Here is a 20,234-nt window from a genome sequence, read left to right as displayed (position 1 = left end):
CTGGATGTGAACAAAGAAACCGGTGAGCTGTACGTTGTAGAGAAGATAGATAGGGAATATGTATGCACCACCAAAACGTCCGCGTCTTGCTATCTTAGGTTAGAGGCTATACTAGAAAATCCTGTCAGAATTTTTAATATAGAAGTAGAAATTTTGGACATGAATGACAACGCCCCTCAATTTCGAAGAGACGTCATATATTTAGACATATCTGAATCGACTCCAAAAGGAGAGAGATTTTCACTGAGTAATGCAGTTGATCCCGATGTTGGATCGAATTCAGTAAAAACATATCATCTGAGTGAGAGTGAACATTTTAATATTGAAATTCAGACCGGGAGAGAGGGGTCGAAGTTTGCAGAATTAATCTTAATAAAACCTTTAGATCGGGAGCAGCAGGCTGTTCATAATTTAATACTCACAGCTGTAGATGGAGGAACACCTGCTCGTTCTGGTACTGCCAGTGTTATTGTTCGTGTTTTAGACACAAATGATAATGCACCTACATTTGACAAATCAATCTATTCTGTAAAAATAATGGAAATTTCTACCATTGGAAGTCTTGTATTTGTCCTTAAAGCAACAGATTTAGATGAAGGGTCAAAGTCTGATATAAATACTCATACAGTTTATATACATCAGAAAAAACACAGGACACATTTAATCTGAATCCTACCACTGGTGAAATTACTGTAGAGGAATGTTGAACTATGAGACTTCAAGATGTATGATATGGAAGTTATAGCAACTGAAAAGGGACCAATAGTTTATCAGGACAATGCACCATCAAGATTGTATTGAAGATATGAACGACAACCAAAGAAATAATCCATTAAATCATTTCAGAGTCCAGTCAATAAAACATAGAGTTAGACACAGTGATAGCTGTAGTTAGTGTCATGATAAAGACTCAGGTGACAACGAGTGGTTGATCTTCACATTCCAGATAACTATGCCTTCAAACTGAAGGAGTCCTCTGATAACTATTTGAATTAGTAGTGTCAGAGCCATTAGACGTGAGAATGTCCCAGAAATGACATCACTTCACAGTGACTGAAGAGTTTCTCCTCCTTATCTGCAATGAGACTATGACTTTAGAGCTGCTGGATGTCAAATGACAATGTCCCACAGTTCCACCAGTCGTTTTATACTAATAACGTTAGCAGAGAATAACGACACCCGGGCCTTGCTCAGCTCACTCACTGCGTTGACCCTGACCTCCATGAGAACCAGTATCTAGTCTATTTCATTGGAGAAGGAATAGCCAACACCTCCATGTCCATGCTGTTCTCCTCAATCCAGAGAATGGAATCTTACGCACTCAAAACTTTTGACTATGAGATAGAGAAGGATTTCTTTTCCACATCGAGGCCAGAGACTCTGGCTCTCCTCCACCAGCACAAACGTGACGTCCATATCATTATTGTGGACCAGAATGACAACCTCCTGTTATTGTGTCTCCATGGCGTCGCGAAGCGCTCTGTGTGAGGAAAAGATCCCCAGATCCACGGATAAAGGCTCCTGGTTTCCAAGTGGATTGCCTTAGACACAGACTCTGTGCACAACTCTCATTACCTACAGTTTCTACAGTGACTGATGCACCATTGTCAGTCTGGACCAATACACGGAGAGATCCGGACTATGAGGATGTTCAGTTAATGAGAAATCCACGTCACCAGAGGCTGGTTGTTGTTGCCAAGGACAACGGGATCCTGCTCTCTCTGCGACAGTCACTATCAACTGTCCACATGGAGACTGCTGTTAAGACCTACTCTGACATGACTGAGGTGCCTCTGGAATATGACATCTTCTCAGACCTAAACCTGTATCTGTCATCGGTCTGGCTCTGTGTCATTCCTCCTGCTCATCACCAATTTTGGTCACCATCGTGCTCAAGTGTCAGAAACCAAGCCCAGCAAAGCGGCTCCTCCCTCCAGGAACAGTGTGATCAGTGAAAGGAACTCCACCACGCAGATTCCACTCTGTCTCCAACGATGCCTACGGGTACAGTCTGTTTTAGCAGAGACCAGGAAGGAAAGCTGGTGGTCAGACAGCCTGTTCCAAAGGGCTCCAGATACATTGTGTCCAGTATACCAAGAGGAACAGGACTGACAGACACTAGTGACTCAGCAGCTTCTACTCTGCAGGTAAGAATCCCATGTACACATTCGGGACCATCTTTGTACCTCACAATTATTCAATGACATCACACTTTGCGATTTATATTGAGAGAACATTGATAGATATCAGTTAAAACAAATACAATATTACATAATACCAAAACAATAAATTTTGTTTTATGGGAATTGGTAAGTTAACATTAATTTCCCCTAATTTATGGCATATTAAGAAATTTCAGGTTAAATTCTGTGTAAAGATTTACTAAACTCCAAAGGGGGCGCTGTTTTGTTAGTAAAATGCCAGCCAACAAATGCCTGTGAATCATTTTTCTTACAACGTAGAGCAATGACCGGACAGCTCCGTGGTACTGAGACGCTATTCCTAAAATACGGCCAGTGACTACTGCAACGCCTCAATCCCGGATTATCCCTTTGTGAAGATAAAAGGAGTAAACCCGTTGCGAAAAAAACTCAATATTACTGTAAACGTCAATTATATGTTTTGGAGAGCGTCAATCCAAAAGTGGATCCCTTCGTAACAATGGCGTCTTGCGAACGGTACGTGGTGCTCGTTGTTTTTATCTTGATTTCTTTCGCGAATAACATATCGACCTCAGTGACTCATTACTCTATACCAGAAGAAATGAAAGAAGGATCGGTTGTTGCAAACCTCGCTACCGATCTCGGCCTGGATGTTAGAACTCTGAATCAAAGGAAGATGCGTCTGGACATCATCGCGAACAAGAAATATCTGGATGTGAACAAAGAAACCGGGAGCGATGGTAGAAAGTGATAGGAATTTAATTATCAACATAAACGTCCGCTCTTGCTACCTGAAACTGAAATTATTAGAAACCCATTGAATTCAATATAAAGTAAAATTTGACTGAACGACAACGCCTCAATCGAAGAACGCTATACATTTAGACAACTCAATGAATCGACTCCAAAAGAGAGAGATTTTTCATATGAGCAATGCATTGATCCCGATTCGATCCAACTCTTAAAAACATATCATTTAAGGAATCATATTTTAATATTGAAGTTCAAACTGAAAGAGCGGATTAATTGCAGAACAAATTAACATCACAACGTTAGAATCGGAGCAGCATCTGTTCCTAATTTAATACTGAAGCTGAGATGGAGGAACACCTGCTCTCGGTACTGCCAGTGTTATTTGTAAGTATTAGATACAAATGATAACGCGCCACTTTTGATAAAATCAATAATGAATGTAGAAATATTGGAAAATTCCCTCCATGGAAGTCTTGTTATTCACTCTAATGCAACATGCTTAGATTGAAGGGTCAAATTCTGATATAACATACTCATCACAGTTTATATACATCAGAAAAAAAAGGAACTTTATCTGAAACCTGCCACTCGGTGAAATTAACAGTAGATGGGAATGATTTGAACTATGAGGACTTCAAGATTATGATATGGAATTATAGCAACTGATAAAGGTAGCCCAATAGTTAATCAGGACAATGCACCATCAAGATTGTCAGTTGAAGAACATGAACGACAACCACCCAGAAATATCCAAAAACATTATTCAGATCCCAGTCAATGAAAACATGAGAGTTAGACCCAGTGATAGCTTGTAAGTTAATTGTCAAGTGAAAAGACTCAGGTGAACAATGTGAGTGTTGATCTGCACATTCCAGATAAATGCCTTCAAACTGAGAGTCTCTGATAAACTATATGAATTATAGTGTCAAGCCATTAGACCGTGAGAAGGTCCCAAATATACATCACTTTCAACTGTGCAGAAGAGGAATTCTCCCTGCTTTATCATGACATGATGAGTATTCATGACTTAGAGCTCGCTGAGATTCAATGACAAATGTACACCACAGTTTCCGCAGTCATTTTGAACTATAACCGTTGAAGAAGAATAACGCACAAACGGGCCTTTCTCAGCTCACTCACTCAGTTTGACCCTGACCTCATGAGAACCAGTACTAGTCTTATATTCAATCCTGGAGAAGGAAATAGCCAACACCGTCCATGTCCATGCTGTGTCTCCATCAATTCCAGAGAATGGGAAATCTTTACGTCACATCAAAACTTTTGACTATGAGATAGAGAAGGAAGTTTCTTTTCCACATCGAGGCAGAGACTCTGGCTCTCCTCCACTCAGCAGCAACGAGACGGTCCACATCATTATTGTGGACCAGAATGACAACGCTCCTGTTTACTTGTGTCTCCGGGCGTGCGCAGGCTCTGTTGGTGATAGGAAAAGATCCAGTATCCACGGAAAAGGCTCCCTGGTGTCCAAGGTGATCGCTAGACACAGACTCTGTGCACAACTCTCGGATTAACCTACCAGTTTCTTTACAGTGACTGATGCCACCTTGTCAGTCCTGGACCAATACAACGGAGAGATCCGCACTATGAGCGATGTTCAGCTACAGAGATCCACGTCACCAGAGGCTGGTTGTTGTTGCAAGGACAAGGAATCCGACTCTCTCTGCTAACAGTCCACTATCAAGCTGTCCACAGTGGAACTGCTGTTAGACCTACTCTGACATGACTGAGTGCCTCTGGAATATGACATTCTCAGACTAAACCTGTTATCGGTCATCGGTCTGGTGTCTGTGTCATTCCTCCTGCTCATCACCATTGGTCACCATCGTGCCAGTGTCAGAACACCAATCCCAGCAAAAGCGGCTCTCCCTCCAGAACATGTGATCAGTGAGAGGAACTCCACCATCACAGATTTCCACTCTGGTCCCAACGATGCCTCTGTACAGTCTGTTCTAGCAGAGACCAGGAAGAACCTGGTGTCAACAGCCTGTTCAAAGGCTCCAGATACATTGGTCCAGTATACAAGGAACAGGACTGACAGATACAGGAACTCACAGCTTCTACCACGCAGGTATGACTAAAGATACATTCTTTCTCTCTGGTATGCTTCATTTCCTATTAACCTTGCATAAACGTGATGAGGTTAACCGAAAAATATACATGCTGTCATGTTATTTATCAACAATATATTCAGGAGCAGGTCAAGTTCAGCTCAATTTATAACAACAAAAAAAGTTCTATATATATAAAAAAAGATCACTTTTAAGCACACCACCCTTAAATTTCCACGGAGTGGCGCTATTTGGTAGATAAAATACCTACAAACGTCACTTTCACAATGACAGTGAATCCATGTAAAAAAAAAAACTGCAGCGACTGAAACATCCGGATCGTGCTGTTTTGCGGGATCATAAATTAAATGTAAAACAGGGTCTTTTGGTCTTTATGCACAAAACACTTCCGTATTCAGTCATATGTGAAAGAACAAAAAACATTGGATATATATCGCATTGTAAAACCTCCGAACATCGGAAAGAGGATTTGTACGAGTGGCATACAAGGAATGGGAAACTGCACAATATTAATGCGATCGGAAGCAACAATGCAGACTCGGCAAAGGTACGTGGCGGTTGCAATTCTTTTCGTTTTCGTCTATTGCGCAAAGGCTTCGGTGACTCATTATTCTATACCAGAAGAGATGGAGGAAGGATCAGTGGTTGCAAACCTTGCTACCGATCTCGGCCTGGATGTTAGAACTCTGAATCAGAGGAAGATGCGTCTGGACATCATCGCGAACAAGAAATATCTGGATGTGAACAAAGAGACTGGTGAGCTGTACGTTGTAGAGAAGATTGACAGAGAATATCTTTGCACAAAAACGCTAACGTTGTGTTACTTGAAAATGGAGGTAATACTTGAAAATCCGTTGAGAATATTTAACATCGAATTAGAAGTTTTGGATATAAATGACAACGCCCCACAGTTTCGAAGAGACGCCATTTCCTTGGACATATCTGAGTCAACGACTACTGGTGAAAGATTTTCTCTGAGCAATGCCGTTGACCCCGATGTGGGAAGTAATTCGGTGAAAACATACCTTATCAGCGAAAGTGAACACTTCACGATCGAAATTCAAACTGGTAGGGACGGGTCGAAATTTGCAGATTTGATCCTGAAAAAGACTTTAGATCGGGAGCAGCAGGCTGTTCATAATTTAATACTGACAGCTGTAGATGGAGGAACACCTGCTCGTTCTGGTACTGCCAGTGTTATTGTTCATGTTTTAGACACAAATGATAATGCACCTGCATTTGACAAATCAATCTATTCTGTAAAAATAATGGAAAATTCTCCCATTGGAAGTCTTGTTATTCGCCTTAATGCAACAGACTTAGATGAAGGGTCAAATTCTGATATAACATACTCATACAGTTTATATACATCAGAAAAAACACAGGAAACATTTAATCTGAATCCTGCCACTGGTGAAATTACTGTTAGAGGAATGTTGAACTATGAGGACTTCAAGATTTATGATATGGAAGTTATAGCAACTGATAAAGGAGCCAATAGTTTATCAGGACAATGCACAATCAAAATTGTAGTTGAAGATATGAACGACAACCACCCAGAAATATCCATTAAATCATTTCAGAGTCCAGTCAATGAAAACATAGAGTTAGACACAGTGATAGCTGTAGTTAGTGTCAATGATAAAGACTCAGGTGACAACGGAGTGGTTGATCTTCACATTCCAGATAACATGCCTTTCAAACTGAGGGAGTCCTCTGATAACTATTATGAATTAGTAGTGTCAGAGCCATTAGACCGAGAGAAGGTCCCAGAATATGACATCACTTTCACTGTGACAGACAGAGGCTCTCCTCCTTTATCTGACAATGAGACTATGACTTTAGAGCTGCTGGATGTCAATGACAATGTCCCACAGTTCCCCCAGTCATTTTATACTATACGTGTAGCGGAGAATAACGCACCCGGGGCCTTGCTCAGCTCACTCACTGCATTTGACCCTGACCTCCATGAGAACCAGTATCTAGTTTATTTCATCCTAGAGAAGGAGATAGCCAACACCTCCATGTCCATGCTGTTCTCCATCAATCCAAGAATGGGAATCTTTATGCACTCAAAACTTTTGACTATGAGATAGAGAAGGAGTTTCTTTTCCACATCGAGGCCAGAGACTCTGGCTCTCCTCCACTCAGCAGCAACGTGACCGTCCACATCATTATTGTGGACCAGAATGACAACGCTCCTGTTATTGTGTCTCCGTGGCGTGCGCATGGCTCTGTGGTAGAGGAAAAGATCCCCAGATCCACGGATAAAGGCTCCCTGGTTTCCAAGGTGATTGCCTTAGACACAGACTCTGTGCACAACTCTCGGATTACCTACCAGTTTCTACAGGTGACTGACGCCACCTTGTTCAGTCTGGACCAATACAACGGAGAGATCCGGACTATGAGGATGTTCAGTTACAGAGATCCACGTCACCAGAGGCTGGTTGTTGTTGCCAAGGACAACGGGAATCCTGCTCTCTCTGCTACAGTCACCATCAAGCTGTCCACAGTGGAGACTGCTGTTAAGACCTACTCTGACATGACTGAGGTGCCTCTGGAATATGACATCTTCTCAGACCTAAACCTGTATCTGGTCATCGGTCTGGGCTCTGTGTCATTCCTCCTGCTCATCACCATTTTGGTCACCATCGTGCTCAAGTGTCAGAAACCCAATCCCAGCAAAGCGGCTCCTCCCTCCAGGAACAGTGTGATCAGTGAGAGGAACTCCACCATTGCAGATTCCACTCTGGTCTCCAATGATGCCTACTGGTACAGTCTGTTTCTAGCAGAGACCAGGAAAGGAAAGCTGGTGGTCAGACAGCCTGTTCCAAAGGGCTCCAGATACATTGTGTCCAGTATACCACGAGGAACAGGACTGACAGACACTAGTGACTCAGCAGCTTCCACTCTGCAGGTAAGGGGAACTGTTAATCAAACAACTATAACACAACTATGGCTATACTTTGAGCTTGTCCGTCAAATTCAGCAACAATTACAAATCCCAGCATTTCATAGTGCAAATTGAACATGCCAGCTTTGCATTCTTTTCCCGATCTGGTGTATCCATATCGATTGTCTTAAAACTTAGAATTACAAAGGTTTTTAAATTGGTAAAGAGAATAATCAACTATCTTTACACAACTTTTAGTCCAAGTCTAGACATCAAGAAAATATAATTGGTGTTCTTTGGATAAAACTCGAATATTCGAAATAAATTGACAAAGTGACTGTTGGCACACAATATGGAAGTGCGCTACTTCATGCGTAATGAAAGAACTGTGCGTATTCCACGTAAAATAACACAACACCATTAACCTAGTTATTATAATAATATTGATCATGGACATAATTAAAATGCCTACAATAAAAATAACAATGGACTTTAATACTTATGAAAGAAATGTATCTACAAACATTAATTAAAACTTGCTGATATTTTCAGATATAAAAATAATAGTCTAAGTAAATAAAAAAAAAGAAAGTAAGACATCTGATTAAACGTTTTAATTCAAACATTACTTTGTCGCGACTTAACGGGTTGCAAAGGCTCATGAAGGACTGTTCATGTCGCTGTTCTCCACAAAAATCCACCCACTGACGTATTCTCACGATAGTTCACTGGAGACTGGGTAGGCAGACATATTAGAGACAAATATCTGATCATACGGACCTGTTTTCCTCGCAGCCGTGCGTTGCTTTTGTTTGATATCTACAGGGACTGCATTTCCTTTTATCATTACATATCAGATATCAAGGTTTTAAGCGGATTTGTTTCCTAAATGGCTCGTCGCATTCTTCACGGTTCGCGAAGGGGGTACGTCTCAGTATTTCTCTTTCTTTCTACCATCATAAGCGAAGTATCTACAGTCACCCATTATTCTGTTCCCGAGGAAATGGACGAGGGCTCTGTTGTTGCGAATTTAGCAACGGATCTGGGATTAGATGTGAAGAGTCTGAGTAGGAGAAAAATGCGCGTAGACGTTGTAGGTAACAAAAAATATCTTGACATCAACAAGGACACGGGGGAGCTTTTCATTTTGGAAAGGATAGACAGGGAGTTTCTATGTCCCCTGAAGACAGCCACGTCGTGCTTTCTTAAATTAGACGCAACCATTGAAAATCCAATACGTATGTTTAATGTCGAAGTTGAAATAATGGATATTAATGATAATGCCCCCCATTTTCGGAGAGGAACGATGCATTTGGATATATCAGAGTCAAGCCCCGTTGGAGAGAGATTCTCACTGAATAATGCTGCAGACCCAGATGTCGGAACAAATTCTGTGAAAAATTACCACCTGAGCTCAAGCGAACACTTCTCCATTGAAATTCAGACCGGGAGAGATGGGACAAAGTTCGCAGACTTGATTCTGAAAAGGGCTTTAGACCGAGAGCAGCAGGCTGTTCATAATCTAATACTGACCGCTGTGGACGGTGGAGTTCCCACGCGCACAGGTACAGCCAGCATCATTGTTCGCGTGCTCGATGTCAACGACAACGCCCCTTCATTTGACAAAGAAAAGTACGTCGTGGATGTGATGGAAAACTCTCCGATTGGGAGTCTAGTAACTAAACTTAACGCCACTGATTTAGATGAAGGGTCCAACTCGGATATTGTTTATTCATATAGTTTGTACACATCAGAGAGAACACAAAAGATGTTTAACTTGAATCCTGAAAATGGCGAAATCAGAGTGAAAGAGATGATCAATTATGAAGATTTAAAACTTTATGAGATGGAGGTTATAGCCAGCGATAAGGGGCCTAACTCCTTATCTGGACAGTGTAAACTGACAATACAGGTGACAGATATGAATGACAACCACCCAGAAATCTCTATCAAATCATTTCATAGTCCAATAAAAGAAAACGAGCCCACAGACACAGTGATAGCTGTGGTCAGTGTCAGTGATAAAGACTCAGGTGACAACGGAATAGTTGATCTAACTATCCCTGAAAATGTACCTTTCAAACTGAGGGAGTCCTCTGATAACTATTATGAATTAGTAGTGTCAGAGCCATTAGACCGTGAGAAGGTCCCAGAATATGACATCACTTTCACTGTGACTGACAGAGGCTCTCCTCCTTTATCTGACAATGAGACTATGACTTTAGAGCTGCTGGATGTCAATGACAATGTCCCACAGTTCTCCCAGTCATTTTATACTATACGTGTAGCAGAGAATAACGCACCCGGGGCCTTACTCAGCTCACTCACTGCGTTTGACCCTGACCTCCATGAGAACCAGTATCTAGTTTATTTCATCCTAGAGAAGGAGATAGCCAACACCTCCATGTCCATGCTGTTCTCCATCAATCCAGAGAATGGGAATCTTTACGCACTCAAAACTTTTGACTATGAGATAGAGAAGGAGTTTCTTTTCCACATCGAGGCCAGAGACTCTGGCTCTCCTCCACTCAGCAGCAATGTGACCGTCCACATCATTATTGTGGACCAGAATGACAACGCTCCTGTTATTGTGTCTCCATGGCGTGCGCACGGCTCAGTGGTGGAGGAAAAGATCCCCAGATCCACGGATAAAGGCTCCCTGGTTTCCAAGGTGATCGCCTTAGACACAGACTCTGTGCACAACTCTCGGATTACCTACCAGTTTCTACAGGTGACTGATGCCACCTTGTTCAGTCTGGACCAATACAACGGAGAGATCCGGACTATGAGGATGTTCAGTTACAGAGATCCACGTCACCAGAGGCTGGTTGTTGTTGCCAAGGACAACGGGAATCCTGCTCTCTCTGCTACGGTCACCATTAAGTTGTCCACAGTGGAGACTGCTGTTAAGACCTACTCTGACATGACTGAGGTGCCTCTGGAATATGACATCTTCTCAGACCTAAACCTGTATCTGGTCATTGGTCTGGGCTCTGTGTCATTTCTCCTGCTCATCACCATTTTGGTCACCATCGTGCTCAAGTGTCAGAAACCCAAGCCCAGCAAAGCGGCTCCTCCCTCCAGGAACAGTGTGATCAGTGAGAGGAACTCCACCATCGCAGATTCCACTCTGGTCTCCAACGATGCCTACTGGTACAGTCTGTTTCTAGCAGAGACCAGGAAAGGAAAGCTGGTGGTGAGACAGCCTGTTCCAAAGGGCTCCAGATACATTGTGTCCAGTATACCACGAGGAACAGGACTGACAGATACTAGTGACTCAGCAGCTTCTACTCTGCAGGTATGACTAAAAATATATAACTGACATACTACACACTGATGATAGTGAGTTTCTCTCGAGCATAATCATAATTAACCATAATAGTTCTGGTTCCTTAATCTCTTCAGTGACTATGACTCTTCATATTTTGTACTTCAGATTTCTTCCTCTATTTTTATTTTAATGCGTTTTTGTAGCATGCGATTTAAAGAAAACATACGTACAAAAATACAAAGAAACCCTCATATTACAAAAAAAATAATAGTAAGTAAAATGTTATTATGCACACTAACAATGTGTTAAGTCATATTACTTTTGGTGGCAGTTACATCTGTATCAAATCTGATCACAATTTTTTAAAATCACATCTAATTATCTGTATTCTCCACATTCCAAATATATTTTTGTAGGTATTCAGTCTGTATGTAATTGCACTGATTATGTCTTAGAAGGTGAATTGAGGCAGGAAGTACTGAATATTTATAAGAGATGAAATAGAAAGTAACGTTAAATGGTCATATTGCCCCACAACATAACAATTTCTCCTACTCCAGTTGACAAGTGAAGAGGGGTGGAGGGACAGCCACTATTAGTACAGATGCTCTAAGACATAAGTATATTTCTTTTGATGCTTTTAGTTAATTTGAGTACCATTCACAATTATTGTATTGTTTTTTAAATATCTAAATGGCCTTGTCCCACCTTATCTGTCTGACATGCGCGAAATATATGTGCCTTCAAGATTCCTAAGGTCCTCAGGCTCAGATCTCCTGTTTTTTTCCGAAGGTACCAAAGTGCATGGAGAGCCAGCCTTTGCTTATTATGGCCCTAAACTCCAGAACAGTCTATCTGAGGGTCTTAGGAGGTCTAAACCTGTTGAAACCTTTAAACAAAATCTTAATACACACGTTTTTACCATTGCTTTCGCTTGAAATTTGTTTTTATACACTTAGGATTTTATTGTGCTTTTTATTATTAGTGCTTTTATTTTTCTTGTTTTTATTAGGCAATTTATTTACATGTTCTTATTCCTAACAAATGTCTTGATTATCTTTTATGTTCAGCACTTTGTGTTGCAGTCTGTGCATGAATTATGCTATATAAATGAACTTTATTATTATTATTTATCATACAGAAAGAAGCATCCGATATCACCATGTTTAACACCGTTTTTACGCACAGTCATCTGTGCGTAAACGTGAAGAACAAGAATAAATGGATCTATGGTGACACAAACTAGCGTTCATAGTTGCAGTACATCTTTGGGGGAAACAAAAAACAACCAAAGCATTTACGAAGAAATTCAAACAAATAATATCCGAACACTAAAAAGTACGTGATGTGCCTTCAGCGCTTTTGCCAGGGAATGAAACGTCCTACGAAAGAATTCAAAACTCCACCAAAACAATGTTTACCAACTTAATAAACTGTGATTAAAAGTCGCACACTCTTGACTTTAATCAGAAAATAACTTCAAATATTTTTTTAAAAGTTGCACAATTGTTTTTCTTGTCGCTGCTGCCCAGGAAAACATACTCACTGATGAGGTCATCGTACTCGCGATAATCTATTGGCTGAAGGAGAGACAGTCGTGTCATCAACTTCACGTCACTGCAGGCGAAGACACGTTTTGTTATACGTTCATCTTTCGTTTATTCGTTCAGCAAGAAGACGGTTTATCCTCGTTCAGGCACATTTCAAGGTGTAAAGAATCTTCACGATGGCGCAGAAAAGGGGACAGTTACTCTGGACAGGGTACGTTTCTGTAATTCTCATTTCTGCCATCATGGACGTGGTATCTGCAGTCACTCATTATTCCGTTCCCGAAGAAATGGAGGAGGGATCCGTCGTGGCGAATTTGGCAAATGATCTAGGATTAGACGTCAAAAACCTGAAAGCAAGAAAAATGCGCGTGGATGTTGCAGCCAATAAGAAATATCTTGACATTAACAAAGACACAGGGGAGCTGTTTATTTTAGAAAGGATTGACAGAGAGTTTCTGTGCCCGTCGAAAACAACTATATCGTGCTTTCTTAAATTAGACGCTACGATTGAAAATCCAATACGTATGTTTAATATTGAGGTGGAAATCATGGATATTAATGATAACGCACCTCACTTCCGCAGAGGAACGATGCATTTGGATATATCAGAGTCGAGCCCCATTGGAGACAGATTTTCACTGAATAATGCTGCAGACCCAGATGTCGGAACAAACTCTGTGAAAAATTACCAGCTGAGCTCAAGCGAACACTTCTCCATTGAAATTCAGACCGGGAGAGATGGGACAAAGTTCGCAGACTTGATTCTGAAAAGGGCTTTAGACCGAGAGCAGCAGGCTGTTCATAATCTAATACTGACCGCTGTGGACGGTGGAGTTCCCACGCGCACAGGTACAGCCAGCATCATTGTTCGCGTGCTCGATGTCAACGACAACGCCCCTTCATTTGACAAAGAAAAGTACGTCGTGGATGTGATGGAAAACTCTCCGATTGGGAGTCTAGTAACTAAACTTAACGCCACTGATTTAGATGAAGGGTCCAACTCGGATATTGTTTATTCATATAGTTTGTACACATCAGAGAGAACACAAAAGATGTTTAACTTGAATCCTGAAAATGGCGAAATCAGAGTGAAAGAGATGATCAATTATGAAGATTTAAAACTTTATGAGATGGAGGTTATAGCCAGCGATAAGGGGCCTAACTCCTTATCTGGACAGTGTAAACTGACAATACAGGTGACAGATATGAATGACAACCACCCAGAAATCTCTATCAAATCATTTCAAAGTCCAATAAAAGAAAACGAGCCCACAGACACAGTGATAGCTGTGGTCAGTGTCAGTGATAAAGACTCAGGTGACAACGGAATAGTTGATCTAACTATCCCTGAAAATGTACCTTTCAAACTGAGGGAGTCCTCTGACAACTATTATGAATTAGTAGTGTCAGAGCCATTAGACCGTGAGAAGGTCCCAGAATATGACATCACTTTCACAGTGACTGACAGAGGTTCTCCTCCTTTATTTGACAATGAGACTATGACTTTAGAGCTGCTGGATGTCAATGACAATGTCCCACAGTTCCCCCAGTCATTTTATACTATACGTGTAGCAGAGAATAACGCACCCGGGGCCTTGCTCAGCTCACTCACTGCGTTTGACCCTGACCTCCATGAGAACCAGTATCTAGTTTATTTCATCCTGGAGAAGGAGATAGCAAACACCTCCATGTCCATGCTGTTCTCCATCAATCCAGAGAATGGGAATCTTTACGCACTCAAAACTTTTGACTATGAGATAGAGAAGGAGTTTCTTTTCCACATCGAGGCCAGAGACTCTGGCTCTCCTCCACTCAGCAGCAACGTGACCGTCCACATCATTATTGTGGACCAGAATGACAACGCTCCTGTTATTGTGTCTCCGTGGCGTGCGCACGGCTCTGTGGTGGAGGAAAAGATCCCCAGGTCCACGGATAAAGGCTCCCTGGTTTCCAAGGTGATCGCCTTAGACACAGACTCTGTGCACAACTCTCGGATTACCTACCAGTTTCTACAGGTGACTGACGCCACCTTGTTCAGTCTGGACCAATACAACGGAGAGATCCGGACTATGAGGATGTTCAGTTACAGAGATCCACGTCACCAAAGGCTGGTTGTTGTTGCCAAGGACAACGGGGATCCTGCTCTCTCTGCTACAGTCACCATCAAGCTGTCCACAGTGGAGACTGCTGTTAAGACCTACTCTGACATGACTGAGGTGCCTCTGGAATATGACATCTTCTCAGACCTAAACCTGTATCTGGTCATCGGTCTGGGCTCTGTGTCATTCCTCCTGCTCATCACCATTTTGGTCACCATCGTGCTCAAGTGTCAGAAACCCAAGCCCAGCAAAGCGGCTCCTCCCTCCAGGAACAGTGTTATCAGTGAGAGGAACTCCACCATCGCAGATTCCACTCTGGTCTCCAACGATGCCTACTGGTACAGTCTGTTTCTAGCAGAGACCAGGAAAGGAAAGCTGGTGGTCAGACAGCCTGTTCCAAAGGGCTCCAGATACATTGTGTCCAGTATACCAAGAGGAACAGGACTGACAGACACTAGTGACTCTGCACCTTCCACTCTGCAGGTACAAATGGTTACTCAGTTCACTGGAGCATGGACAAACCTTTATTCACAAAAATAATTTAACATCTAGATATAAAATGATAATCATCTAGGCAGATTCAGTTATTTGGTAAAATGTATGTTTCTTTCTTTCTTTTTAAAAAAAAGCAAAAATGGAACATTTTGTATCATATAAATTTAATTCCAGTTATATGATAGTGTGTCAAAGTAGCAACAGTGAGAAAAGTCCAGTTGATATTTGATAAACACATCTAACACACTATAACAATCACAGCAATACAAAACATGGTATAAACCCACATAGGTAAGTATTTGCTCACCTCTCGTGTTGTGCTCTTGTTGTACTTCAGCAGTCCCTACTGACTGTACTGTTTGCATGTGTGAGTCTTTTACATTGTTACATTACAAAAAAACTCCCAAAAAAACAAAAACCGAAGGGCCAAAACTCCCACTACCACTCTTCATATTCAACCTGCAGAACAGTTGCACCTTTGCAAACTATAATAATGGAATTTAAAACATAGCTTTTAATTCAAGTAAAGAAAAGGTGAAATAAATTACATATAACAGTTAATACCATTTAATTAAAACACATTTGTGCAACACAACACATTGTCTCTTGATCTCTCAGTTGGCGGTGTGTGCCTCTTTCTCTCTCTCTCTGTCTATCTATCACTTTCTTACAACGCACTGCTGTAGCATTTCTTGGTCACACTAACCATGCTTACTCTGTGTTATTTTTCAGTGATAACATCAATTCCTTGATCATAGAATACGTACACAAAGAATCCAACTTTTGTGCCTGCTATGACCTGACCATTAAATTGATTGTTTTGTTTTTCTCCCCACTCTTAAGTACCCTAAATGAAGGAAGCCCACTCTGCAGCTGGAGGTATGCAGGAGTCTCACTCCCCCACCACGGATAACCTTTTTATGACTTGCGTTACAGAACTTGGTGTTTGAATATTTTTATTTTTTTGTGTTTGTTTTGTTTTCAGTTGATATTTTATTCGTAGTACTAGTAGTATTTAATACTTATTTATTATATTTTTAGTGTTATTATTTTGTCATGTTTAATCTCTTTGGAGGAGGAGATGTTTTAAGTGCAGATGGTCACTCACTTGACAGCGCAGGCAGTTTGCTAAATATTCTGTTACTGTAGCTCTTCCTGCCTATATTAAAACTAAACTAAACTATCCCAGAAATTAATACCAAGTCTGTCAGTGTTTCAGGATTATGTCTCCTCCCCAGGTGTTTTTAATTCAGTTTGACAGATAAAACTACATAGATCATGAGCTTCAGTAACCTCAGAAGACAACAACACATTTGGCAATAATCGTAGTGGCTGAAAAGTTTTTCTTGCAGACAATCAAGCAAACATGATGGTCCACACGAAGTAGTATTAAAAGAGTACTCCTGTATGAGTTATTGCTTTTGGTGAACAAAGTGACAGTCATGTATAGAAAGTATCCGAGCCACAGGAAAATCTTTAAAAAACTAAAAATGTTCACTTCAGCTCACAATGTTGCCATTGCTGGGTTTTCTTTTTCACAATCTGGCTTTTGCTGCTTATATAGTGTACATCCTAAGAAATGACTGACAAGTCTTTAATTGAATCACTGTGTTCTCAAAAGGATGCTGTGCATGCGGATATTAATCTGTGTACATCCCCTATCGACCCATCACTAATCTATTAGGGGTATAGCCTTTCTTTGAATGTGTGTAAGTGGAACTGGATTGTGCTGTTTCTGTCTGATTGGGTTTAAATCTGTAATTCGACTGGATGTTACAGACTTTGCAGAATGACACTTTTAAGAATGTCTGCTGTAGCCTGAAATGTGACCTAATTCTTTGTGCAGGAGAGACGCAAAGAGAAACCAGTCACCCAGTTACCTAGCAACCACTCTCCCTCACATAATCTTGGAGCATGGTATTCATTAATAGACCTGCCACCTCCCCACCACATGTTCAAGGATCTGCCCAGTCCCCCACCCACTCCGTCCTGTGCCTGAAGCCCCTGTCCGAGCGACAGACGTCGGATGCATGAGATGTGTCAGTCGCAAGGATCTCTGGTCTCTTCCAGTGGGTTTTTCTAATTCTCTTGTCTCATTGGCAGGCATCCACCACCAGCAGCGGCAGTTCCGCGTAAGCAGACCCCTCCCGCAGCGTTCTGGATCGACGCTGAGAGGAATAACCTCACAGAGGAACGAAGAAGACCACTAACCTCTCATGTCTACCCCGCTCCAGTCTGGTCCTTGTTCCTCACAAAATCATAGTTGTCATGCTATAACACCAATGGACTATGTGGCCTATCAAAAATATGACCTAACCCTTCTCTTTCTTTGAGCACATGAAAAGCCAACAATGCCTCTCTGTCCATTCAGCATGAAAAGACTGCATGGCTTCAACCACGTGTTTCCATACAACATATTTTCAAGAGGATGAGGAGACTGAAAAAAAAAAGAAAAAAAAAAGGAAAAGCACCAGTAAATATTGAAAGAAGCAAAAAGAAGGACTGTAAAAGTGGACATGGGATTGTTTGAATGCCTTTAAGAGACTTTTTCCCTCTCTAAAAAATGAACGTGCTGGGTATTACATTTTAAACTTTTGTGATTTGTCTTGCTTCATAACAGCATTGATGTACAATATATAAGTTAAATAGCACAATTAACTAAATGTCAGTAAAGCACCAACCTACAGTTTTAACGGATAAAATTGAAGGGAATCAGTATTTTATAATTGTGGTAGATTTTAGTAGTTTTACGTTTTGTACTTTACTCTGCTTTATAAGTGAGCTCGGCTTAAATATATGAATGAGTGGTGAGACAGAAGTTAACAAGTTGGTATGGGTGAAGCCTTCAGTCATGATGCCTTTTAGTTGTCTTGCATGAAGTAAAATCATTTGGAGGTTTTAGATATTTTAACACACTAAGGATTATTTTTTTTTTTTAATTTTTTTAAACAAATGGTGGATTACAATCTAATGGGGCCACAATGAAAGAGTACAACAGCACAGTAATTTCTCACCCTGAAATCCTGAGATACTGTCTACAAATCTGTGATCTCATTTCCTTATTTAGGTGAGAGGAAAACATCTGCCAATGAAGAAACTGTACAGTGTACTTGAATGTTTTGTCCACGTGGACACGACTTGAGAATGAGTCTTGGATTTGAACTGATTATGAGTGGGTCTTGGTTAATAGACTGATCCGTGTCTCCTTGTGAGTACTGTATATACACACAGACACTAACATGTACCTTCACTGCTTTACTTCTACATCCAGACTCTGGATGCGTCTTCTGCAATTGTGTAACGTGTTGAACTGAACATGAACATTTAATGCTCTAACCTAACAATACTGAAACAATATAACTGTTCATTTGACTCAGTGAAAACTACACATGTACGTATGTCATGTATAACAGTGACTATTGTATGTATCTGCTTATGAAACACTTAAGTTAGGACAGAGATATAACTCACATATACAATATAACATATGCCTGTTTCTATAAAAATGGCTTTTTTTTTATAGCAGGACTCTTGCAACTTTTCAATGTGAACCACATTCCTGTGCCATCAGATTTATGAGCCAACAAGTATGTGAAACAAATCAATCCGATATCACATAATCAAGCTCTTTAGCACAGCTCAGACTGCATTACTTGTAAGAAGTTGTGTGAGAAGTGCTTTTGTACAGTGGTACTTTTATGGTGCAACTTATCGTAACTTGTGTAATGTGAGCTAAATGTACTCTATGGTTTGGTCTGTATGAAATCCAATAAATAAAAAACAATAACGAAAAGACTGAACTTCAGAATCTCTTTGAGTATTGCAGCAAAAGTTATTGTAAAAGTTGTTTTAATTCTAGATTAGGCATGAAAAATGCTAAATATGTTGCATCTTTATAGTTATGATTAAAAGGTCAAGTCAAGTCAAACTGTATAATTCTTGCCCCACCTTATCCACTTAGTGAAACATTATACTTCAGGCATAACTTTAAACAGAAAATATATGTTCCGCAATGTATTATGGAAATGTCAGCGCTGGAGAATAGCTCAGATACACAATCGCACATACTTGATAGGGGAAAAATGCCAGCTTCATGCTAATTAATGAAAGAGAATTAAGACACTGGTGAAATGTGAATTCTGTAGATATTTAGTTATATGGTTATATTCTCTAACGAAGATGGTGTTTGAGTCAGGCCTGACATAGATGTAAACATAAAAGATTAAAAACATCCTCTGAATAAATTGTGGATCTCTATACTGAACAAAAAGTGTTATGTGCACACAGATGAGTAATTAATGGACGAGACTGATTGTTTTCTTAAGTTTTAAAAGAAATAAATTCCAAGATTTTCCAGGGATAGTAGAAGTGAGTCCCCTATCAGAAAGTCAGATATTCACATTAGAGTATCAGTGCAGGCTTAGTAATAAAACTACAGTATGTACTACAAAAAATAATATGCGGGATATTCTGAAGATAATTTCTTGCCCTCATCTTTTCACTAATTTACATCTTCTCACAGCTGATGATCAGCTCTAAGATAACAATAAACTTGAATATGCAAAACACAAATCGAAAACACAGTACTCTCTTTCTGTACTTTCATTTGCAAATTGCTATTTATATTTTCTTATTTTATACACCTTAATGTAGACTGCAGATCATGAAAGGTTTCTAACGTGTGAGAGCCATTGTGGCTCATATGCAGATTAGACCATTTTTTTTTTTTCCAACCTCTATTTTTTGAATGTAATGATTGTATTTTATTTTATTTTTTTTTTAGTCTAATGTATACCGTGTGAAAGTAAAGGCAAGTACTCTTCCACGGGGAAGAATTTGAGGAAGTCTGTAAATATACCTCTCTTGTGCAGGATGGCAGTAGAAACTGGCTTCAGCTCCTTCTGCGACTTCATTGATGCCA

The 20,234-nt window shown here is 40.5% G+C and overlaps 2 protein-coding genes across 4 annotated transcripts in view; both read left to right on the top strand.

Annotated features, from left to right (window-relative positions):
- The window catches only part of LOC125008171 (protocadherin alpha-C2-like), a 31,667-nt gene extending 12,561 nt beyond the window's left edge, over positions 1-19,106 (top strand). The window contains exons 1-3 of one of the 3 annotated variants that reach the window (XM_047585284.1): positions 12,937-15,301; positions 16,157-16,192; positions 17,417-19,106. In XM_047585284.1, coding sequence (XP_047441240.1) covers positions 12,962-15,301; positions 16,157-16,168 — 2,352 coding nt within the window. In that variant the 5' untranslated portion in view covers positions 12,937-12,961 and the 3' untranslated portion in view covers positions 16,169-16,192; positions 17,417-19,106. Of the gene's footprint in view, positions 1-11,203; positions 15,302-16,156; positions 16,193-17,416 lie in introns of those variants that run through there. The other 2 variants (XR_007112847.1, XM_047585283.1) reach the window with 2 other exon arrangements.
- LOC125007943 (protocadherin alpha-C2-like) lies at positions 8,788-11,202 on the top strand. Its single transcript, XM_047584891.1, has one exon. It carries the CDS (start codon positions 8,788-8,790, stop codon positions 11,200-11,202), a length of 2,415 nt encoding a protein of 804 aa, XP_047440847.1.
- Positions 19,107-20,234: the final 1,128 nt, after the last annotated feature.

This window comes from Mugil cephalus, chromosome 5, assembly GCF_022458985.1.
Source record: "Mugil cephalus isolate CIBA_MC_2020 chromosome 5, CIBA_Mcephalus_1.1, whole genome shotgun sequence".
NCBI lineage: Eukaryota > Metazoa > Chordata > Actinopteri > Mugiliformes > Mugilidae > Mugil > Mugil cephalus.
Note: the sequence above shows the minus strand (reverse complement) of the source record. Positions and strands in the feature narration are given on the sequence as shown.